The sequence below is a fragment of the Protopterus annectens genome, chromosome 2.part0, assembly GCF_019279795.1.
Source record: "Protopterus annectens isolate FY-2018-M chromosome 2.part0, PAN1.0, whole genome shotgun sequence".
In the NCBI taxonomy this organism is placed as follows: Eukaryota; Metazoa; Chordata; order Ceratodontiformes; family Protopteridae; genus Protopterus; species Protopterus annectens.
Genome location: NC_056728.1, coordinates 1,411,336,520 through 1,411,361,678, shown reverse-complemented (window position 1 = coordinate 1,411,361,678; position 25,159 = coordinate 1,411,336,520). Strand labels below are relative to the sequence as shown.

At 40.6% G+C, this 25,159-nt stretch overlaps 1 protein-coding gene across 4 annotated transcripts in view; it reads right to left on the bottom strand.

Moving 5' to 3' along the window:
• Positions 1–25,159, bottom strand: part of LOC122793514 (mitochondria localized glutamic acid rich protein) — a 530,827-nt gene that overhangs the window by 32,587 nt on the left and 473,081 nt on the right. For 2 of the 4 annotated variants that reach the window (XM_044061639.1, XM_044061637.1), the window contains one exon: positions 23,149–23,286. The exons of 1 other annotated variant lie outside the window; for it this stretch is intronic. In XM_044061639.1, coding sequence (XP_043917574.1) covers positions 23,149–23,286 — 138 coding nt within the window. The remainder of the gene's footprint in view (positions 1–23,148; positions 23,287–25,159) is intronic. One more of the 4 variants, XM_044061638.1, reaches the window with a different exon arrangement.

Genomic DNA, 25,159 nt, shown 5'->3' with positions numbered 1-25,159 from the left:
CTCTTCTTTGACATTTACTTCTCTGAAGGCAAGACCAATGTCAATGTTCTCTGGCTGACTAAATTTGCAGATGATTGCAAATTAGGAGCTGTTGCAAAATCCCCTACCGACACAAATGTTCTCCAGGAAGGACGGACACAGACAAATAACTGGTGTCACAACCATGGATTAAAACTAAGTGCCAAGAAATGCATAATAGTATCCTTCAGGAAGTCATCCACCACTGGTAACTATCATATGAAAAACACACCCCTAAGAGTTGACTCAGCAGTGAGGGACTTGAGGGACACACAGGTTCATAGGTGTGTACTAGGCTAATGGCCCTGAAGCCTTTACAAGCCTAGCCCATAGGACTACCCTGACATTGTGCCACCCAACCTTAGTTCCCAGTGCCTCTGTCGAGTAAAGCCACTAGAGTTATCCCTGGGGTGAATTTTCTATTTCCCATCCACTCTTCCAAGATTTCTCTTGAAGAGGGCCAGTGAGGTGCTCTGCTTGACATGTACAGGAAAGTCTATTCCATAGCATGGGCAGTCTTCTGGGTTATGAACCTGTCCCTCCAGCATGTTCTGTTGATTGTGGTAATGAGGTTGAGGTCTCTGGAGCATGTGGTGCAGAGGGATTAGGATTTCTTCAGATGTAGGATTTCTAACAGAGCTGGGTCAGACATGGCTTGGTAAGTCAAACAAAGATAGCCTCTAAGTAGGCAATATGAGACAGAGAACAGTTGGAGTTTTTTTTAGTCTAACCCTATTAGGACAAAAGTTTAAGGCCTAAGATCCTCTTTGTGAGGTACTTTTGCGGATTCAGTTGTTGCAGGTGTTTAGTGAGGTACATGCCAAATGGGGCATTGTACTCCATGAATGGCCTAATGAGGGAAGAGTAGAGGGAGACAATGACATCTTTCTTCCTGGATGCAAAACCCTTAGTAATGAAAAGTGCCACACAGAAGGACTTTCTGACCACAGTGGCAATGTGGTGGTCAAAAGAGAAGCTGCTGTCAAATCTGTGTTCCCAGATCTCTTTATAACACCTTCTGTGTTCAGTGGACTACATACATACTACATAGACAGTAATCTAGCCTTTGACAATCACGTGTCTACAGAAGTGAGGAAAGCATTCCATGCTGTGCAACTTATAAACAAAGATATGGCATCTAGGTCCAAGGAAGTCACTGTTCCACTGAATCAGTCATTCATCAGATCTATCATTGAGTGCAGTGCTCCCTTTGGTATGTACCTAACCAGGCATATCCAATTGGAATGTCCACAGAGGTTCCTCACTAAAAGAATACAGGGCATAAATAACATGTCCTATGCAGATCGTTTCAAAGCCCTATCCCTGTATTCTGTCTTCTACAGGCTGCTGAGTCAGATCTATGCTTGGCATGCAAGGCAATGTCAGACCCACCTTGACAGAACTCCTGAATATCCACAAAACAAAGCACCATAATTACCCGTTCTAAAGACTTAAACCTTGCCTGTGACATAAACAGGACCTGTTAGAGAGACAAGTATGTATCCAGGGTTGCCAGATTTCCGTCTGGCCAGGTAGGGACAAAGTGAACACACACAAAAAAAAAAATAAAAAATAAAAAACGGAACATAGGAGGCAGACGGGATGATAGCGAGATAAGAGGACTACCTGCAGAAAAAATTCCTCTATACTTGCACCCAACAAGCAGAAGACAAGTGGTCTGCAGATACAGGGGCTGGAGGATGGGAGTACATTCTGCAACACTGATTTACTCGACCATCTACAATTATGGTTAGCGGGACACAACTGTACTATGTTTTTCATAGTACATGTTCCAGTACTGATTTTTTGGAGGACTCTCAAAGCTACGAGTTGGGTAGAGGGTCATCTGTATGACTTTAGGAAATAGGATTCTGCAGGATGGCACAAGCAAAACCTTCACTACACCCTGGAGACGTTTTTTGTAAATGTGTGCACTGAGTTCTATGTGGCTGCCTCTATGACGGCCTGGGTGGGAACTCCTTTGAGGAAAGCAGTGGTAGTAGCCCAACATCTGGTGGAGAAGGCTTTAACAAGCCCAGGTAAATCCTTTCCATGGTGTGAGTAAATAATTTAATGCAGTTAACTACCCATTTAGAGATGGCCTGTTTACAGACAAGCTTGCTTTGTTTACCCGCTGTGAAAGCCACCAGCAATTGCTCTGCTCTGTTAGGGATTTTTGTCCTGTCTAGATAGTACCTGATCTGCTTGTGTGCATCGAGGGAGTGGAGGACTTGCTCGGCCCTGTCTTGTGGATTTGGGTAGAACACTGGTAGGTGGACAGCCTGGTTTAAGATAAGTCCCGATTCCACCAAGACGTAACGGATTTGTTTGTTCCGACTTTGACCCTACCCTTATGAAGACAGTGAAAGGTTCTTTACACATTAGGGCTTGCAGCTCAAACTCTCCTAGCTGATGTAACAGTTATAAGGAAAGTAGTCTTCCAGGTGAGTATCTTTAGACAGGCAGTGGTATTAGGTTCAAGGGGGGGGGGCAAGATCATCAACACATAATTTAGATCCTATCTGGATGATCTCAAGTGAATCACCCCTTTTAGAAAAAGTTTCATGTGGGGGTGCGATGTGATTTGTGGAGCACTGTGCAGGCAGGCTGATATTGCAGATGCATGCGTCTTAATGCCTGAACTGGAAATTCCTAGTGTAGAGAGACCTGCATGGTGCTGCAAGACTGAGCTAATGTCTGCTTGAACAGGGTTAGTGTCACTGCTGTGACACCAAGTATAAAATGTTTTCCATTCTGTCAGGTATGACGCACTGACCTTTCTTGCTTTCCTTACAATGCACATATTTGGGACAGGATTCAGCCCTTGGATTGAAAACCCAATTCTCCAGGTGGCTAACTTGAGGGTGACTAGATGGGTGTGGAAGAAAGACCCTTTGACTTGGGCTGAGGAGATCCTTCTCCTGTGGTAGGGAACAGAATCTCCCCTCACTGAGAGTCAGGAGGAGGGAGAACCAGTGTTGTCTCAGCCAGAAGGGGGCTAGTAGGATCATGCTGGGTCTGTCCTCCCTGATTTTTGTTAGTACTCTGGGGATCAGGGGTAATGGTGAGAATGAATACAGAAAACAGTTTGTCCGTGTGAAAAAGAACACATCTATCTTTCAAGCTCCTCCCTGTTGTATTCTAGAACAGAATTTCTTTAGTTGCTTGTTATGGATAGAGGCAAACAGGTCTACTGATGGTATCCCACACTACATTGTTAGATCCAAGATGCCCTCTCTTTTCAACATCCATTCATTGGCGTTTAGGTCTCTGCTTACAAAATCTGCTAGGGTATTGCTCCGGTCTGGTATATAAAAGAGGCTATGAGGGTCAACACTCTCTCTAAAGCTAGCATCAAAATTTTTCTTGCAAGGTTGCAATGGGTTAAGATAAAATTTCCCCCTGTTTATGTATCACTAACTGTGATGTTGTCTGTCCAGATTTGCAGTGTTCCTTGGCTTAAGTTTTGATGAAAGGCTATTATGGCTAGGTAGACTTCTAGTAATTCCTTTTGATTTGTATGCAGTTTCCTCTGTTGTGGGGGCCAAATAGGCCAAATACCTTGTTGGCTGCCCAAGCTATGTCTGAATTGTCTGTGGTAATGGTTTTGTCTGCTACTGGGAAAGTGAAACTTGCCCCTGGGTTCCTTTGTATGGTGTTTTTCACCAGGGTAGTTCCTTTTTCAGGTATGGAGGAGGGGCAGTAGAGTTTCCAGGGGGTTGGGAGTGCTGCTTCCAAACATTTTTTCAGAAACTATTAAAGTTTCCTCATGTGCAGCTTTGTAAATGGGATCATGAGGATGCATTATGCCATGTACCCCAGGAATTCTCTTGCAGTGATGAGTTGCTCTGGAAGCAGCCTGGTCAGGTGGCCTATCATGAAGGCAATCTTGACCTGGGGAAGGAAGGCTGTGGAACACAGTCTAGAAGGACTCCAAAAAACAGGATCCCTGTTTGACGGAGTTTCGGATTTCTGATGATTTATGGTGAGACCTACCTTCTGAAAACAGTCTACTGTGATCTGTAAGGCTTCTAGGATCTCTGACTAGGATCTTGCCTGAATGAGACCGTTGACTTAAGTATATGTAAATATGAACTCCTACAGTTCTGTAATGTGCTATCAGAGGAGCTAGGCATTTTGTGAAAACTCTGGGAGCAGTAGATAGCCCAAATGGTAAAGAACAGAACTGGAAGTGGGAGGCTGTTGCTACAAATTGTAGGTACTTTCTGTGACTGAATGCTATAGGGAAGTGGAGGTAAGAATCATTTAGGTCTCTGGCGACTATGGAGACCTCATGGAAGATCATAGGCAGTAATTTCTGCAATGCAACCATTTTGAACTTTGGGACGTTAAGGAACTTGTTTAGCTCTGAAAAATCCAAGGTGGGCCTTCAAGTGCCCCCTTTCCTCAGGAATAGAAAAATCCTCGAGTACAATTGTTTTCCCTCTTGTTTAGAAGGGACAGGCTGGATGGATCCATGGTGAAGCAGCTCCCTGAGGATAGGTGGTAAGAGGCTTTCTTGTCTTTTTGGTGGTTTTGGAATGCCCAACAAGTGTGTTACTTCTTTGAATTGATGATGATCTATGATGTTGAGGACACACAGGCCCCTAGTAATGACTGATGGTTTAGCAAGAAGGAGAGTTTTCCTGCCAGAGGTTTGGAGGGGACAGGAAGGGATAAGGGCAAGTGGGGTAGAACAGTCACAGTTGCTCTCTGTGCTGGATGGGTTCTTTGGAGCCCCCTGCCCTTTGTGATTGCTCTGTCTGCCATCTCCTAGATTGTCTTGGTCTTTTACTATTGGGAGACCCTCCCCTTATCTTGTCTAGGTGGCAAAGACCAAGGTTTTGAAAGGTAATTCCTACTGTACCTTGGGGTCAGAGACAAGTAAAATTCTTTCACAGTTTTAATTTGCTTTCCTTTTTTTGTCCAGTTCTCAAAAACTTGTTCAGCTAGAGAACTAAAGAGGAATTCCTTGTCCAATGGGGAATCCAGTAGTTCAGCTTTTACCTAATCTGAAAGGGGATGGGTCCTGAGTCATGCATGTCTGCAGATGGCAGAACGTGCTAGCAGAAGCTCTTCAAGAAGCATCTAAGGCATCACAGCCACTTTTAGGGAGTGTTTGGAAATTTGTAAAGCTTGCCTGGCTATCTCCTGATTTCAATGGATAAGATTCTTATCCAGAATAGTCTACTTTAGCTAGCATTTTGTCCTGAAGAGATTCAAGGTAACTAGCATATGGAATTGACAATTCAAGCTCATCGTCAGGGAGGCAGAGGTATAGGCTCTCTTCCCAAATCTGTCTAGTAATCTATTTTCCCCGTCATTAGGCAGGGGCTGTCTTGTTGGTCCTTTAAGTACAGCTTTAGTGGATTCAGTGGAGACAACGGAAGGATCAGCCTTTGAATTTTTGTAGAGGTGCTTGTGAGATTCAAATACTCTGCAAAACCTGTCTGGTCTCCTAGGAGCAAACTGTAGAGAGTTTGGGTGTACAGCTATGTCTTCAAAGTCATCATCCAATACAACATGCACTGGAGGAATAGCAAGTGGTCTGCGTGAAGACAAACGTAGCAGTTCCCTGTAGCGAGTCTGGGACTGGAAGAACTGCTTACTTTCCCAAATTAAAGGTCCTCAGGGGAGGAGGCAGAAGAAAGTATGTCATCTGAGTCTAAGTTTGTGGAGTTAAGTGGCCAGAGAAAGACAATTCCTCCTCATCCGCTTAACTACAGAAGTCTTCCTCATCCTGAAAAGCTACTTTCCTGCTCCTTTTACATGGAGAGGCATCAGAGATGGAAAAATGAGGGGGCTCTCTAGACTTCATGAAGGCCATAAACTCCTATGCTGTATTAAGGAGGTCCTGAGCTTTGGTCTTAGAAGTGGCTGGAGGTGGAGGCAAAGGAAAGGAAGTGATTTGTTTTCGTTTGGCTTGCCATTTTAAAGGGGTGACTGCAGGATATGGTTGTCTAACCACAACTTTGGCTGTAACTACAGTAGTTGGGGAAGATGAGGAGTCTTCCTCAAGAGCTGTAGCATGGACATTGGAAGTGCAGGCCTGCACAGCTAACTCAGACCCAACCAACATGTGGACAGTGGTGCCATTCGTAGGTAGGCTAGAAACCATGGTGGCCTCATTCCCAAGACATCAAGCCACAGGGTTCAGGCCTAGGAGTTGCCAGACCAGGGGGCTGCAAAAGCATCTCACCTAGGTTGTTGGTTGACTTCAGACCTATAGTTGGAGGTCTTTTGGTAACATCAGGGACCTTTGCCTTTTTGCTTTTCCATTTGTTGGAATGATGCTAGTGAATGCTGTAGCATACGCTGATCTTGCAGTAGCGCTGGACTGTAATGCCACTGAGGAAGCAATAGATGGGGACTCCACACTTGCTGGAAGTACCTCAGCTTAATATCTGAGAGTTTTTGCATGGAATTTTGTATAGTCAGGACAGTTAGAGACGCTGTGCTGTGGCACTAAGCAGAACTGACAAAAATGAAAACCTTTATGTGGGATTTACTTCCCACATTTCAAAAAAGTCAACAACTGCTTGAACATTAAATTAGTAGTGAAATTTCCCAATGGGGTACTTATCTGACTGAAAGAAGTAGTTTTCTCTAGAAACACAAGCAGACCGATGGACTGTGAGCATACAAGAAGTGCATCGGACTGCACAGCTAGAAAGAAGTGAAGATGGTGCTGACGGACAGCCTTCTTATACTCTAAAGTCCAAACATCGGTCTTTGGACATCTACCGATGATGTAAAGACTCTGGAAATCGGGCAAGTCATGGGGTTCTGCACTGCAGGAAGACCGATGGATCAGTACTACAATGTTGACTACGAAGAACATTAAAAGCAAACAATGCTCCTTGGCTAAACAGTAGTAAATGAGTCATGCAAAATCGAGACAGTCTGGAAAACACATACTTCACTGACATCATAACAAACCTTAATAAGGTGACTCCACCCATAACCTCCAATACACATCACCCCTACCCTATTAACTCATCTACTTTCACCTTATAGCCTTTGACACTGTTTCACATATGAACCTCCTGCAAGAAATGTCTTCTCTAGGCATATCACAGACTACCCTCCAATGGTTCAGTTCCTCTTATCCAACATACATCAATCTGTACAATTCTCTCTCTCTCCATTCTTGCAAGCTACTGATGGGGTATTCCAAGGCTCTATTCTTGGGCCTCTCCTCTAACGTCTTCATTACAAAATTTGTATACCTCCTCACAGCAAACCTCCTTAATCCACTATGCAAATGATTCAACTCTTATGTGCTTCATACGCAGTACTGACCATTTTCAATAAATCACACAAGAAGCTTTTACCTCCACTGAAAATTGGCTTTGCAATGCACAAAGTACAGTTATGTAAGTAAACTTACCATAACAGTAGATGATTGATCATTGCTACAGTAGCCTAAGCTATATGGGTTACATCCTGCATAGGATATGACAGCTGGACAACTTTTGAAGCTTCCACACACCCAAACCATTAGTCAGCTCGAGCTGAGCAAAAAGATAAGTTTGGGTGCCAAACTCTTGAGAGCTTTCATGCCAACAGATGAAGGCTTAGCCCCGAGTGGACTTTTCTCAGAACAAAAAATAAAATGTCCATACCCTAGAATAATAATAAAAAAAAAATGGGGGGTGGGGGGGTGGAGGGAGGAAGTGGCTACTGCAACAGCTGCAGCAGTGATCATTTGAACATCTACTGTTATGGCAAGTTTACTTAAACTGTATTATGTTCTTCACACTGATCACTGCTGCAGTAGCCTAAGCTATATGGGTATATTACTATTGCTTACAAGTGGGAAATGGAAGCAGAAGGGTGTAGGAGTCCCTGAAGAGTGGCCCCAGTAGTGCTTTGTAAAAGCACATACAGAGGACCAAGTTGCTTCTTCTAGAATACTTAGAGTCTCCAACATTTTCCAAAAATCCAAAGATGAAGCCAAAGCCCTGGCAGAACGTGCCTTGACCCCACCTGGAATAGTGTTGTGGTGGGAATAACAAAAGTTAACAGCCAAAACAGCCTTTTGGAAATAGCCTGCTTTGATACAGGTAATCCCTTCTTAACTTCACAAGAAATAAACAACTTAACAGAAGTTCAAAAGATTTTGTTAGTCAGAATAGTACCTTGAGTTGTCTGACATCCAAGACATGAAATATCCTCTCTCTCTCAATTTGGGGTTGAGGGAAGATGGGAGAGTGTGGATTAAAGTACACTTGGATATCAATTTATGCATAAAAGAAATACTGGTTTTCAAGGAAACCCCATCTCTGTGGAAAATGAGAAGTTTGATCTACCATAACAGCTTGCAACTCAATAGGTTCATAGGTTAGTACTAGGCTAACTGCCCTTGTGGGTCATTTTAAGCCTAGCCAGTTACCCCATGTGAGAATCAAACCATGTACCTCGTGTCTTTAAGGTGAACACCTTAACCATTATCCTAAACTCCCACCCAAAAATAAACACCTCTGCCAGGTTTCAAATCCAGCCCCCTCTCACCTACAGCCCACTGCATTAACACACCATGCCACACATACACACAAGTTTGTCCGGGTTTGAATCAAACCCTGTACTTTTGTGTCTGTGAGGTGAAGACCTAAACTATTATGCCAAACCCATCTCAGTGAGGGACTTGCTAAATGGCTGTGATTTCCTGGGTGCTAGATTCCGTCTCTATTTCTCTGTGTTCAGATAGACATCATAGCATGAGGTACCAACCTTAACAAAACCTACATTTTCGATTGCTTCCCCTGTTGTGTTACTAATAACTATTTTGTTGCACTGCAAAACTCCATCATAGCAACTGTCAAGTTTTTGTCCGTTTCTTTTTTTGTTCAGACTATGAGACTATCTGTACCTCAGCATGCTCCTTGTAGACATGCGTGCTTACTTTATAGTGCTTACATTGCTGAACACATTTTTATCTATTGTAGAAATATATGCATTCTTGTAAGGTGCGAGAGTCTAAGGTAGCAGATTTATTTTCCATTTCTTGAAGGCAGTGACCATAAATGTAGATGTTCGAGTGTATTCACTGTTGCAGTCATTACAATTGGGTTATCCTGCTGGCAGGCTACCCGCAGTCAGCCTGAATTCCAAAGTCTAGGTCCGGCGTCGGTTGCTGTTGCCTCCTCCCTGACGTCAGTGCGCCAGGGGTATAAAAGATGCAGCCGATGCCATTTTCTTCAGTTTTTCTTGCCCCAGATGTCAGGTGCCCCTAAAATGGTAGGCTAAATTATGCCAATAAGTATGCATGCACAAAAAACAACTTTTCCTTCATCTACAAGCAAATACACCACATAGGTTATATAGAATAGAGAAGTACAGATAAGTCCCAGCAAAGGAAAAAGGGGGATGGTGGAAGGGTAACCTGGACTGCAACAGTGAATACACTCGAACATCTACATTTATGGTAGGTACACAACTGTACTATGTTCATCGTGTTTCACTGTTGCAGTCATTACAACTGGGTTGAATCCCAAAGCTAAGGCTGGGAGGCTGGTGCTAAATAGGATTAGTAGAGGCTATCAGGCCCTGCAGAACTGCAGTGTCAAATCCTGCCCTGGATTTAGGGTAGAGAGGTAAGTGATAGTGCTTTGTAAAAGTACGCACTGAACTCCAAGTTGCAGCCTCTAAGATGTCTTTGGTTGGTACTCCTCTGAGGAAGGCTGCTGAAGTGGCTGCTGCTCTGGTTGAATGTGGCCTAATGCCCTTAGGCACCGATTTGCCATGCTGTGAATAGCAGAAACGAATGCAGTAACCTATCCACTTTGAAATAGTCTGCTTTGAGATAGGCTTTCTTTGTGATCCTGCAGCATATGCCACTAGAAGTTGTTCAGTCTTTCTGAAAGCTTTGGTTCTGTCCAAGTAGAAGCGTAGCTGCCTGTGAATGTCCAAGGAATGCAGAATTCTCTCACCCTTATTCTGTGGGTTTGGATAAAAGGTAGGCAAATGAATTGTTTTGTTAAGGGCCACACTGGACACTACCTTAAGCATAAATGAAGCGTTTGTCTGCAGAGAAACCGTCAGGATGGAAAATGATAAAAGGTTCCACAGCCATGAGTGCCTCTTAACTCCGAGACTAGTCTAGCAGAGGTTATTGCTAGGAGCAGAGCTGTTTTCCAGGATAGGAATTTTAGATCAGCTGCAGAGGCTGGTTCAAACGGAGGCAGTGTGAGTTTTTCCAAGACATAGCTGAGGTCCCATGCAGCTACTGGTGCTCTCCTTGGAGGTCTTATGTTTTTGGCCCCTCTGAGGTACTGCCTTAGTAATGGATGAAAAAAGATAGGTGGTTCTGTATTGTAATGAGCTGAAATGGCAGAGGCATGAATTTCTATTGATGAGAAGGAAAGGCCTTCATCAAGCATCTCAGTTAAGTATTGCAAAATCTGAGGAATACTTGGAACAATCGTGTCAAAACCTTGTGCCTGGTTCCAAGCACAGAATCTCTTCAATTTTTCTGCACAAGATTTTCTGGTGCTAAGCCTCCTGGCCTCCAAAATAACATCCATCACTACTCTAGAGAGAGGTGTGCCTTGACTGGCTACATTATCCGCCATGCTGCCAGGTTTAAGGTCCTGAGTTGGCTGTGCAGTATCTGACTGTCTTGTTGGGTCAATAAGTGAGGAATCTGAGGTAATGTCCAAGCTGGGCATTGAGACAAGCTCTTTAGGATTGGGTACCAGTGCTGGCGGGGCCAGTCTGGGGCAATCAGTATCATTTTTTACTTCTCTTGTCTGACCTTGAGGAGTACTTTGGAGAGGAGAGGCAGAGGAGGAAAGGCATATACTGTTAGGTCTTTCCAGCTGAAATATAGAGCATCCACTTTCCATGCTTGCTTGTGATAAGTCCTTGTGCAGAATTTCTGTAGTTGGTAGTTGTGAGGGGTGGCAAATAGGTCTATGTCCAGGCATCCCCAGTTCCTTGTTATCATGCTGAAGACTTGTGGATCCAATTTCCACTTATGGAGATCCATTAGGTTTCTGCTTAGTTCGTCTGCCAGAGTATTTGTCCTTCCTGGCAGGAATTGTGCTTGCAGATGTACTTGGTAAGTCAATGCTGTGTCCCACAAGTTCATGGCTAGTCTTCAGAGGGAGTAGGAATGTGTGCCTCCCTGCTTGTTTATGTACCACATGACTGTAGTATTGTCGGTCCTTATCAGTAGTTGTCCTGGATGAAGTAGATCCTTGAAGGCTGTGAGGACGTTCTGAACAGCTAGCTAGCATCTCTTTTTGATTGATATGTAGATGCATTTGACTTGCGGACCATGTGCCCTGAATACATCTTCCTGCTATATGGGCTCCCCAGGCATAATCTGATGCATCTGTTGTCAATGTCTGCCTGGCTGTGGGTAAGGTGAATGGCTGTCCCATGTTGTGGTGACAGGCTTTTGCCCACCATTGAAACTCCTGTTGCAGGCAGGGAATGAGGGTAATTATTGGTTCCAGGCTGTGGCAATGTTGAGTCCAAACACTTTTTAGATACCATTGAAGTTTCCTCATATGCAGTCTTGCATATGGAATTAGCAGAATGCAGGATGCCATGAAGCCCAAAGCCTGCAGAATTTTTCTTGCAGATAACTGGGTCTTTGTTGCCAACATTTTGAAATACGTTGTCAGTTGTCCGTGTTTGTGTGGCGTGAGATAAGCCATCTGGGCAGTTGTATTTAAGCTTGCACCCAGGAATATTATCTCTTGAGAGGGTACGAGTTTTGATTTATTTTCGTTTACTGTGTACCCTAGACCTGTTAGTAATCTTTTTACAAATGCCAGATGCTGTAGTAGAATGTCCTTGTTCTCTGCCTGAATAAGGCAGTCATCCAAGTAAGGATATATTTGTATTCCTATTTGCCTGCAAAATGCAATCACTGCTGCCAGGCATTTTGTGAAGACCCTGGGTGCAGTAGATAAGCCAAAGGGCAGTGCAGAGAATTGGTAGTGCATTGAGCCAGCTATAAATCTGAGGTATCTTCTGCATGACTGTCTGATTGGGACATGCAGGTATGCCTCTTTTAAGTCTAAAGTCACAAGCCAAGCCCTCTTGCCCAGCATGGGCAGAAGCTGCTGCAGAGTTAACATTTTGAATTTTGGAATATCCAGCAATGTGTTTAGGCTAGACAAGTCCAGTATTGGTCTCCAGGCTTTGTCCTTTCTGAGCACCAAGAATAGCCTCAAGTAGAATCCTAGTCCCTGCTCTTGCTGTGGTACTAGCTGAATAGCTCTCATGTCCATGAGGGATGAAACTTGTTTTTGTGCCTCTGCCCATTGATTGCGTGGCAGGTCTGGCATACCGTTTGGCCTTGGCAGGGTGTGAAAGTGGAACCTGTAGCCTTGTGATATGATATTTAGGACCCATTTGTCCTGGGTGATCATGTGCCAATTTTGTGAAAAAAGTGCTAGTTTTCCCCCCAAAGGGGCTGCCAGAAGATAAGTGCTTGGTGCTGGCAGGGGAGTCATTGAGACTGTTTCCTGTATGGCTGTGATTTTTCCTCTCTGCTTTTGGAGGTAGAAGCACCCCATTGTTTAGGCCTGTATGAGCCTTGGGGCTGTGATCTGCCTCTGGGGCATCTGTATCTGCCTCTTTGTGGCCTGTCTGACACTGGAAAGGACCGATTTTTTGTAGGCCAGTTCCTGCTAAATCTGGGAGGCTGTACCTGCAAGAAATCCTTGACTGTTTGCATAGATTTAGCTTTGTCCTCCATTTTCTTCAACACCTCTTCTGCTTTAACACCAAACAAAGTATCATGCTGTAATGGAGCATCTAATAGTTTTGCTTTAACATGATCAGGCAGATTCTGTTCTTTTAACCAAGCATGCCTCCTAATGACAGAACCTGTAACAGCGGCCCGGCAGGAGGCCTCTAGAGAATCAAAACCACATTGCAAAGTATGCTTTCCCATTTGTTCAGCTGCATGCAATAAATCCTGCATTTCTTTGTTTTCTGCACATTCTGAATTTGTTAACTTTTTCTGTTTAAGCAGTGACATAAGATATTGCTGAAATTTAAGCATATGAAATTGGAAATTTAAAGCTCTTACAGCCAAGGTAGCAGAAGTATAAATCTTTTTCCCCCATCTGTCCAGGGCCCTAGAATCCCTATCAGAGGGGATAGAGTTTTTTTTGCATTGGAAGCCTTGACCACTTTGGGACCCTGAGAGATAGTTTCTGTGTCAGCAGCAGGGTTTTTATAAACAAATGTATGTGAATCAGGAACTCTATTGTATCTGTCTGGCTTAACAGGAGCTGGTGGTAGAGAGTCTGGACTCTGAAAATACATCATCTACGATGTCTAAAACAGGTGGGATAGCAAGGGGCCTGTGCTGAGGTAATAAAAGAAAGTCTCTGAGCCTTTTCTTGGATTCTGAGTAATCTTGGCTCTCCCAGTGGAAATGCTCCCTCTGAAGGGATAGATTCTTCAGCATCAGAATCCTCATAGGAAGAGCATATTCTTGTTCAGAAGAGGAATCAGAGGAAATGTAAACCTGATCTGAAGATTCATATTCTATCTCTTGCCTAGGCCTCTTATCAGGAGGGGGATGGGAACCCCTGATCAAAGTAATTAGGTCTTCGGCCATTTTAAGCATCTGTTTTTTAGGCATGGTGGCCTGTCCAGGAGAATGCTGTACTTGTTTCTTTGTCTTTAGAGCTGCTTTAGTCTTTGCCTTTGAAGCTGAAGTAGGTTTCACATATAACTGTGTAGGCCTGAAAACACCCTCAGAAGCCGATGCCTGCTCAGCGGCTCCGGACCCATCTGAGGGAATAGTTTCAGAGTGTCCAATACCTTGAGTTTCCAGCGGCCTAGTCAGCTCCACATGGGAGTCGGAAGCAGCCTGTGGCTCTGAGGTAGCGGGCATCAGAGGCTGCGAAAGCGCCTCACTGAGAACTGGCGACAGGCCTAGCGGAAGCCTCAGCGTTGGTTTTGGACCTCGGATGCCTGTCCTTTTCTTTGCGCTTTTTATAAACTCCGGTAGTCGGCTGTTCCGACGGCATTATATAACTGAATCTTCTGCCAAAGTAATGAAATGCAAAATCGTACCGACGTTTAATAGTGCGTTGGTTAAATCTAGCACAAAACCGACAACTAGTGACGTCGTGGTCAGGGCCTAGGCAAGGAATACAGTACGAATGAAAATCTTTGAGGTATTTGCTTCCCACAAGAAATACAATTATTAACTTTTTCTGACATCGGTCTGGAGCAAGAAAAAGTTTCTAACGGGTACTTAGCTTTATTGAAGACTTTGGTTCTGAAACTCAATTTTGAAAATCTCAGGAGTCGGCCGACCGGCACTTGCGAACTGCTTTTGCTTCGGGCACCGTGAGGCAAGAAAGACCAAAGAAAATGGCGTCGGTTGCAACTTTTATACCCCTGGCGCACTGACGTCAGGGAAGAGGCGACAGCAACCAACGCCGGACCAAGACTATGGAACTCGGGACGACTGCGGGTCGCCTGCCAGCAGGATAACCCAAGTGTAATGACTGCAACAGTGAAACATGATGAACATCATGCACAGACTTAAGACAAGTAATTGTCTTGGAATATGTAAATAAGATGCAATACATTCTTACTCTCTCTATTTAAATTAGATTTTGCCATCTCTACTAATATTCAAAAATATGTTTGCTTAATAAATGGCTAGGTGAATGTTGTGATGAACATGAGTTTAGATATGTTAAGCATATGGGAAGAATTTTATAACAGAACATTTTACATATATTCGTGTCACTTAAGCTGTTAAGAGGGCAAAATATTGAGTAAGAAACATTCAGAAACAGTTAAACATTTTATTGGAGTTCAGTCAGCAGATTCCGACAAAGGAAGGCATTCTTTTGTGAATCAAGTTAAGCATTGCTCTGTCTAGCAACCTGGAAAAATGTATGGCATTGTATTCTAAATTTAGATTTTATGCAATTATAATACCTAAATCATTGCAATTAAAATAAGTATTCTTCTCAGGTTTCTGCAAATATGAATGATTCTGATAAGGCTACAGGGATGGTGGTGGTGTTACAGAAAAGTTATGTTGAAGACTTTTGAAGTTGGATAGTAATAAAGAACTTATAGATAAACTACAAAATTCCACCAGCCCGAAACTCTTGTGTTATAAGAGTTTCAAACTTGCCTTTGCTGGACAACACACAATACATAGACGGTATGGCCAAATACATGGATCTGGATAACTTTATAGTCTTACTGATTTTATTTTCCTTACATTAGCTGGACCGATGGTAATTATTCAACTCTTGTTGCAGAGAAATTTTGTGACTTATTCTAAGGATTTTGTTCGGTTAATCACCTTTGCAACAAAGAAAAGAATACTACACTTGTTAATTGCAAATATTCCTAATAAAATACTAAAGATCAGTAAAATTAACCTTTTGCAGAATTCCAACAATCTAGCTTTCTATTTCTCTGTAAATGTAGGAATACCTCTGATATAAGTATAAAGCTATATATATATATATATATATATATATATATATATATATATATGTATATGACAGAACCAAGGTACTTAAAGGGGATTTCATTTCAGAAGTAAATTCATTACAATTGCAATACAATATAGATAATGAACCATCTTTTACATTGGTTGTTTGATAATTTACACATAAATCCAGTGAACAAGAGTAAATTTACTGTTGGGTCATGGAATAGTAATATCAATCTTCCATGGTGGCACAAAACTGTTTCATGATTATGGAAAACAAAGAAAAACTTGCTATGTTAAATTGGCGTAATGCAATTTCTGCAAGAAAGTGTTACAATCTTGCCGGTAAAAAGTTGAAAAACTGATTAAACCACGTTATAAGCACTATCTCAGGGAACATAGAAATAAGTTCTTTTCTTATGTGAATAACAGAATCAAGAGGAAGCCAAATGGAATTAGACCAATATTATGTGAAGGAAAAAAGTATAGGAAATTAGAATGGACTGAAACTCCACTATTTACTGAAGAAATTATATTAAAGTTGCTGTCTAGTACTAGGAATGATAGCAGCTTAGGTTCAGGCAATATTCCAAGATGTTGTTTGCCTAATGCAGCAGTATTAAATCTATTAATACTGTTAATAACTACTGGTTTTGTACCAGGAAAATGGAGACTGGTTGATGTTGTACCAGTCTATGAGGTGGGGGCTGACGAGATGAGTAATTTTAAGCCCATCAGCTTCACATCCTTGTTATACAAGAGTTTTGAAAGATGCCTTTTGACAGTCATGGAGGCCGGTTGTAAAACTGGACCACACTGCAATTTTTTACAGTATGAGTTTACAAAAAAAAAAAAGTCACCTGTTACCAAACAGTTGATATTTTTTATGACTCAGTCAAAAGGGCTGTTGATTTGGGGACTAGTGTGGGGATTGTTTATCTCAATATCTAAAATGCTTTGGATTGTACTCCAGACATTTTGCAATTGTCAGTTCTGTGAAAATATTCTTAGTAAATCCTTACATCGTAAACTAGATGGCCAGCTGCCTGAGTAACAGAAATCAGAGAAAATAAATGATCACTTATTTAGAAGAAGCTAAAGTTAATGCTCGTGTCCTTTCATTCCAATGTGCAAGCTGTACTGGATAAATGCAGGCAATATTAAAATAGGTGTCTCAATTACAGGTATCCAAGTAAGGTACACAGTTGGTTGAAGGATAGATGACCAAACATATCAGGACAGATGTGAAGTTTCAAATTCTGGTAATTATTCTCCCATCTGGAAATCTTACTGGGTAACTTGGAATTAATGGTATTAAAAGAATATCAAGATCTTGTTTTCAGAAAAAGTGGCACATTTTGACAACTTAAGCTTGGGTTTTATATTTTAATCAGTGTGCATTATTCGGCTAATTTTTAAGAACTTCCCTATATGGGCACAAATTACCGTGGTAAAGATTTTTGTTTTTATGTCTATCCAGTATTATAATTACTATTTATTTTTTATTTCGCAAACTGGTGACTGGGTAGCTGGGCCTGGCTACTGACCCCTTTTCAGCTGAGACCCAGGTATAACAGTACAGTTAAAAATAATTTGTAAAAGGACTACCTGGCATTATAAACTGCAGATCAAGCCTGCATCACAAACACATACACACACAAATTCATTTTGTAGGTGCTTCCTGAGTTTTTTTCTTAAATGTTTGAAGATTTTCTATGTTTCTTATATCAATAGGTAGCTTCCATGCAGCTGGTCCAATCTTAGAGGGGGCATTTTCTCCAATGGCTAGTTTATGTCTAGGTCTAGTCAATAGGAGTGTACTTTTTTGGGTGTTGCTTAGGGAGAAGTTTTGTTTCCTGATTTGGAGTAGACATTTGTGTAGTGTTATATCTCTATAGTAGGTGTAGTTGTTGATTTGTGGAGACAGTACAGTAAAATTTCACCAAAAGAATTACAGCTTGTAAGTTATTTAGCTACTCTAATAGTTTGGCAGTTACTTAACTGATGCACAACTACTTACCTATGCTAATCCAGTTTAATTAGGGCCAGCACCCAGAGTGACGTCAGCACCTCCTGCCCAGCCGTTAATATTAATGGTGTAAATATGGCTCCATGTTTTTAGTCTTCCAGATTTGTAAGCTATAATTAAATCCTTATAATTTTCTAAAGGCAGCAAAATGAACTTTTTAAACAGAAAAGTTTTCCCATGAATAACAATTCATGCTGACACTTGTGCGAAATTTTTTTTTCATTTCATGCCTTTAGACATTATCTTTAAGCACTACACTCTACTGCTTGAAAACAGACAAGAGGGAGTTTTATTTACAGCTCTTCTACTACTGCAACACTCGGCACATAAAAGTAATTTAGAAAACCGTTTCATGCAGCAATGAAAACAGATCTGAGATTTGAATAATGAAAAAAAAAGTATTTGTATCTGAACTCCTTAGAAAAACAGTAAATTAACAGTGATAAGACTGGCATATAAAACTAGTGACAGTTTTAGATTTTAAGTTTTTGGCATAATTCACACAGAAAAACATATCAGCAATGGAGTTTGTCCATTAGTAAAGGTATTTCAAATACATTTATTCAGATATGCAACTTACGTTCCAGAAATGTTTTAGGCTCAATACAAAATTTAACTTACCAAGACTAATGGCATAAGCTTCCTGATCAGTCTACATGTATCATTTTATGATACCATGCTTATTAAGATGGGCTTTATTTTTTATATATGTCAGGACAATGTGACTAAAGATCACACTATATAGTATTAGAGGGAAGTAAATAAACAAAATAATAAAGCAGTTGAACAGAGTTCAAGCCATTACGAATATGGAAGTGCAATTCGCTATTACAGAGATCTGGGGTGAGGGTTAGTTACAAAGTGATAGAGTATAAGTAATGCATCTGTTGTTCAGATATGGGCTACAATTCATACAGAAAAAAATAATTGTGTAAAATCAAGCAAAGTTGTTTGTAATGGCAAAAAATGACAGAGTACAGTGATTGTTCAAAAGGCTATAATTCATAAAACACAATTCAAGAGTAGTATGTCAAGAAATGTTAAGACTGCAACACAGACAAAAGACTAATAAAACTGATAATTCTTCATATAGTAATTCTTTCTTTCCTTGTGAAAAATACTATATTCATTCTGATAAGGCTGTCAACGTCTGCAGCTGCAGAACTGACTAGTGTTCAACACCCGCACTGCTGCAGTAATCTTTCTGCTATACAGGATGTTTCCAAGTAGGAAACTGGCCAGCTTCAAAACATTCTGGCACCCCCCATCACACACACATCTTCACTCTGAGTGCTAATTAGCTAATCCCAAGGAGGGAAATCTGTAGTTTGAGTGAAGATTTCTTCAATACTTTCTTGCTGTCTTGAGAAGTATCTCTTGGACTTCACAAGAGCAGCAATCGGCCAAGAGCTTCATTTCCAGCAGATAGGTCCCCACTGAGGGACCCATCCATACAGAAATTAACATTTTAAGAAAAGTAATATATAATTTATTTTTGGAAAAGATACATAAGGGCAAGGGGGGCCATGGGAAGATTTAGTTGAATTTCATGAGTTATGGTGGAAAATTAAATTTAATGCCACCTCTTTTCCCAGGTATTATTGAAAATATTTTGATTAGTAATGTTTTAAAACTTAAGTCCCTAGTTGCTTAATAGGGGGAATGTTATTGTTACTGTTATTGGAAACAGTTTTATATGACAACCATGCTTTAATTAAAGCATATATAACATTTTTCATTGTATGCTTGTTTGCAAGTATCAGGGAATGACTGTTTTTAAGAGCTTAACTGATTTAACAAAGCGGTGATGGATTTGTATTGGTTGGGTAGGAGCACATGAGTACAACTGTTGCTATTTAAGCATGTGATTTGTTTAATTGGATTTAAACTCTGAAGTCGTCTTTGGTTCTAAGCAGACGAAAGCTCTTAGTTTTGATGTTTTTTTTTAACTGCTGGACTGCAATAAATTCGTCTTTCGCCTGTCCAGTTCGTTGTTTAGTGCTTTTATAATTTCTTTTTGACTAAAGGTGGAATTTACCCTTTAAGAAACCTGGTATTTTTTCACAATTTCAGAAGTTTCCTGTCAAGGACCACTGTTTGTAGCTAGTGGAATTTATTAATGTAGTTGGGGCTAATTTTGCGAGAAATTATGCACTGCTTATGTAAACTTTGAACTTTATGGGACAAGAAAGTTTGCAGAGGTACAAGCATGAATGTATGTGTCAGTGTAATGCTTAAGCTCACTTGTGATAGCCTATCTGCCAGTTTGATTTCTGTCAGTGTTAAATGCAAGTGTGCTGCTTGTGAAGGCTCAGTGACAAACTATCTTCTGACGGACTTGTTTCAGCTATGCTTACCTCTTGTGGTGCCTCTTTCCCAGCTACAGCATGGATACTTAAAACAGTTTGGCTGGTTCTTCACCCACAATACCTAAAAAGAAAAAAAAAATCACTTACCAAAGAGTCCTTGTCATTGTCGCTGACTCTGTCTACTCCTCAGCAGTGGGTGAAACTGCAGTGGCCATTGGTTGTACTTCTGTGTCTTCCTCTCTTGTAGTTCTTTTGGCCAGCATGAACCAGGAGTCAGCCACAACCTCTACTGTTTCAGTGTCTGACACAGGTATGGGAGAATCTTCTCCAAGTTTAGAAGACACTCAGAAATCCTCCTCATTGTAGCTGGAGAAAGAGACTATTAAACTAAATCAGATGTTCCTTGTTTGAGTCGGTCATCATCTTCTGGAGCTCCTGTAATGTTCAAATACGTTTCTTGCAGAGGTCAGAACAACCGATAAAACTGTTTTCCATGTGAAGAACGTCAAGTCAGCCAGATGAGTTAGTTCAAATAGAGCAAGTGTTAGCTTCCCTAACACAAAATTAAGATCCCAAAGAGAAACCAAAGGTTTTCTTGGAAGTCTATTTTGCAATACCCTTTTCAGAACATTTTGACATGGAAATGTTTTAAAAGAGGGCGATCCATGGGCAGACAAGCTGCAAGGGCTGATAAATGAAACTTAGTGGACAAGAAAGACAGGCCATAGGACACTAACTCTCACCAAATACGGTAAAACCAGAACAACACTAGCCCTGAACATGTGAGCACTGGTTATGCTGCTGACTGTTATTCTACTCTTAGGGACTTCATTATAGCACAACACTAAATTTGTCCACACCAGAGTACTTGTTCCAGTCTTATGGGTATACTGCATTGTGAAGATCTATGTATTCTGTCTTTGGAAACAGTAATAAAATTAAAACAACTACTTCAGTCCACAATGTGGCAGTGAAGGGCTTATGAAGCAAAGCATCTATTGCTTAAAAGGCCATAATCTCAATGCCCCCCCTTGCAAAAGTTCATTATTAAAACTTCAAGCAGTTAACAAAAAAGGATGTTCACAAAAAAATGCACCTAAAATTCTACCCTTAGGAATTTCAGTATGTACAATTCTTAATTTGACATCAATTTAGTTGTTTCAAAGTATGGTGTTTTTACCTAGTGGCATGCTTCAAATTTAATGAGGAAAAAAAAAAAATATATATATATATATATATATATATATATATATATATATATATATAAAACATACATACACACATGCACATTTTTACATGTGAAATATGCAGCATTTTTACTTATGATGTAATAACCTAAAAAGTTGTTTTACAGACTATTACTATATTCTGTATATTCAGTTCAAGTAATCTGTACAAACTGATTCACCTTCTGTGAATACTACATTCATTTAATTAAAGAAAAGCCCAGGCCACACCTATATCCTCAAACATATCCAACACTATTCATGGAAATACTTTGGCTGACATGCAGCAAGCACAATGGAAAGGATTTTTTTTTAATTAAACAGCCACCTTTATCTATTTTACATTTCTTGCATATTCTGTAACTGGACTGCATTTATGTCAACAGAAAACAGTTGTCTGACAATTTTGCCAATTTAAGAATTATCTGTAAATAATCTTTCATCTGAATGCCTCAGCAAATGCAGTGAAAATATGTTCACAGAAGCAGTAAACTTAAGTTTCTTGCACAAATCCTAGCAGACCTTGGCAGAACTCCAGCTGAAAATTACTAGTGAATGACAGAAAGGCGATGAATATACTTGTACCAGTACAAACTTTCTGGAGATTAGCATGGATTAATTCTGTTGTGCCCTGAGGCACTGCTAGAAATTCTGTTATAAACCTGCTCAGATTTACAAAAGAGAGAGGAAACAGAAGAAAAAGGTAAGAACGGTATGCAAATGAAGGAAATGGGCAAGAGGTTACAGTGGCTAACCAGGCAGTAACTTTTATGAAAGGTTTGGTCTTTGTAAAGTTTTCATAGTCTGGCCTTATGGCATTAGTGATTGCATTCTTCACCTGGAGATCTATTTTGATGGATTATTAGTGGTGAATGCAAGGAGCTTAGCTCAAGCAACCTGATCTATACTGCAGAGTCAAGAGTTTAATAGTTATTCTGGGACCATTAGTAATTGAGGCAGGAGTAGGAAGTGGAGGGTCAAAATGATCAAAACTGGCAGTAAGAATTATCGTGGGAGAGAAGACAAATGGAATGTTTTTCATAGTGAGGTACGGGACCCATGAAAACCATCTAAGGATATAGCAAACAGAATGGTACCTCAAGTTTAATTGCAATGAACTATCACTCAGAGCAATACAGTACTCATCAGAATACTGAAATAGCATGAAGCTTCAACAGTGACTAGTCATTTCTAGCCAGCACCATGGAAAAGAGGGATAAAACCCTAACTACAGGCCAGAAGACCTAGGTTCAAATAGCAGCTGAGGTGTATGACGCACTGGCAGTTCGAAGATGCTCCCAGAGGAAAGGTTTGGTCCACAGAGTGGAGTAATCCACAGATGTTGTTGATAAATGTAGAGGTGGGGGGATGGGAAGTAAAGACAGGTTACAATAACCTCTCCTAGCTGCAGAAGCAATTGGCTGCACCACTCCCAGGATGCCCTTAAGATCACTGCTAGCCCCAGCTCACTCACAGGAGTCCAAGGAAGGAAAAGGAGGAGCAAGTAGACCCAGCCAGAATGAATGAAGCAGTGAAGAGGGGGTGCAGAAACAGTGACTGTTCATATTATCCACATAAATGGTGAACAACAGCTGACCAACTGTACTCTTGAAATGGAACATTTCAAATGAAGTATTAGTGTCTCTGTTTTGTTCTAAACTTGTGTTTTGATTCTCGGCGAGGTGTCTTCACATAGGTTTTCCCAGGTGCTCTGCTTTCCTCCCACATTTCAAAGACATGCAGTCAGTGGACTGGACACTCTAAATTGGCCATATCAGTGAGTGTGTAGTATGGAAGAAAAAAACGCGGCGGTGTGAACCTTGGCTCTAGATGACTGTCATTGGTGAAATGACACCCCGACCCCATGTGCAAAAATGGGAAAAGAGTTTGTGGATGGATGGACTTGAGCTTACAGCCAAGTCCTATTGGTTTTGAAGAGAATGGACAAGATCATAGTAAAAATATGTATTATGTATGATCAAGTTTCTAATCAAGCACAAGTCTCCATACATGCATAACAATACATTAAGATGCAGCACCTTTTGGGCACTTCTGAGCTACTTGATAGGTAATCTAATTATACATCTGGATTTACAAATATCAAAAGCAAACATACTCACTCACCTTCAGTGCTTTGAAAAGGTTCATGTCTCAGTGTAACTTGCTCCTCTGATGAAGAGTCTTCTGCAGATTCTGGAACAGCATCACTAATGGACTCTTCATTGGGCCTTTCATAATTAGAATGGGTGGCTGAAACAACATCTGAAAGTTACAGCAATGATCAACAGATGGGAAAAGTACAGCTGTGCAAGTAAACTTACAATAACAGTAGATGTTTGAATGATCACTACTGCAGTAGCATTAGCTATATGGGTTATATCCTGTCAAGGACAGAACAAGCTGGCCAGCTTCCAAAGCTTCAGGACACTTTCCAAATGCCCAAACTGTCAGGCAGCTCATGCAGAACTGACTATAAGACAAGTCTGGATACCAAGCCCTTCAGACCTTTCCTGCCAACAAACAAGAGGGTGGCTGAGCCCTGACAAGAGAATCATAGGAACAAAAAAAATAAATAAATAAAATAAAAGTACACACCCTGGCATAAACACACTAGAAAAACAAGGGAAAGGGATGGAAGGAGTGGCTACTGCAGTAGTGACCATTTAAACATCTACTGTTATGCCAAGTTTATTTACACAACTGTACTATGTTCATCATAGTAATTACTGCTGCAGCAGCCTTAGCTATATGGATAGATTACCATAGCTAATTATATTTGGGAGGTGGAAGGAGAAGAGTCCAGGAGCTCTGGAAAATGGTCCTGTCAAAGCCTGACCTGGAACTAGAGAAGGACTCAAGAAAACTAGAAAAACAGAGTGCGAACAAGTCCAATGAGCCAAAGCCTTAACGCAATTTAATATTCAACTTTTAAAAAAGACAGCGTTTTCGCTACTAAAACCATGTAGCTTCATCAGAGGCAAACAAACACAGAAAAAGGCGCCAAACCAAACTTATAATACTGGCTGCCTAATTAAAATCAGCTGAAGCGTGTTACATCATTTCATAACGTAACAGCAATGTCAACAAGTGCTTTTAACTAAAGCACAATATGTCAGTAACTGTAACATAATCAAACAAGTTTTAAAAACCTTTTACACATACACACCTTAATAAAAAGTGACTTAGTACACAATAAGAATATAATGAAAAAATATACATGTTATAAAAATTCTTAAACAATAATTTTGTTTTTATATAAAAAAATCTGTTAAAGAATTTAACTAAAATTCATAAAGAATAATTTCATTCATCGCCCAAGGCATTTAGATTTATGTATAGATAAACCCAATTATGTATGTATATAGAAAACATACTATATGTCACAGATAAATTCTAACCTGGACTGTGCATTAAATATGGGGCCAGGAGAAAGGTACCAATATAAAGGGTCTAGAAAAAGGGGTAAAGTAAAACCAAACTATGGATAACATAACTAATCAGCGGAGGTAGGATCTATATTTCAATACCGGCGAAATATTGCAGCTCTCATTTAAGCCAGGTATGTTAAATGCATCTAATTTGAGCTGCCATTGCAGTTCTAAAATTTCTAAAAGTAGAGAAGTGGGGCCTCCCCTGATAGATTTGTATTTACAATCAATCCCCATAAACACAAAGCTATGTCCTAAATTGGAAGAAACATGCTTCGCAAGAGCATTTTCACATTTGTTATTCCTTATTGCATATATATGCTGATATATGCGCTCCCTGAATTTTCTGTCCGTCTTTCCAACATAGAAAGACGGACAGCAAACACAGAGAGCGACATATATGACAGATTTTGTGTTACAGTCAATTCTACTGTTTATCAAATATTTGTTGTTTCCAATAACAAATGAGCTCCCTGTACGCAAGACATGACACCAATTGCATGTCCCACAAGTAAAACATCCTTTTGTTTTTTGGAAAGTTTTAGCTACACTTGATGTTTGCAGTAGTTCCTTAATATTTAGCCCTCTTCTAAATGTAATCTTTGGTTTATCACCTAGTTTTTCAACCAAAAATGAATTATTGGTGATAAAATACCAATTTTTATAGATGATATCTGATATTTCTTTGGAACTTAATGAAAAAACTG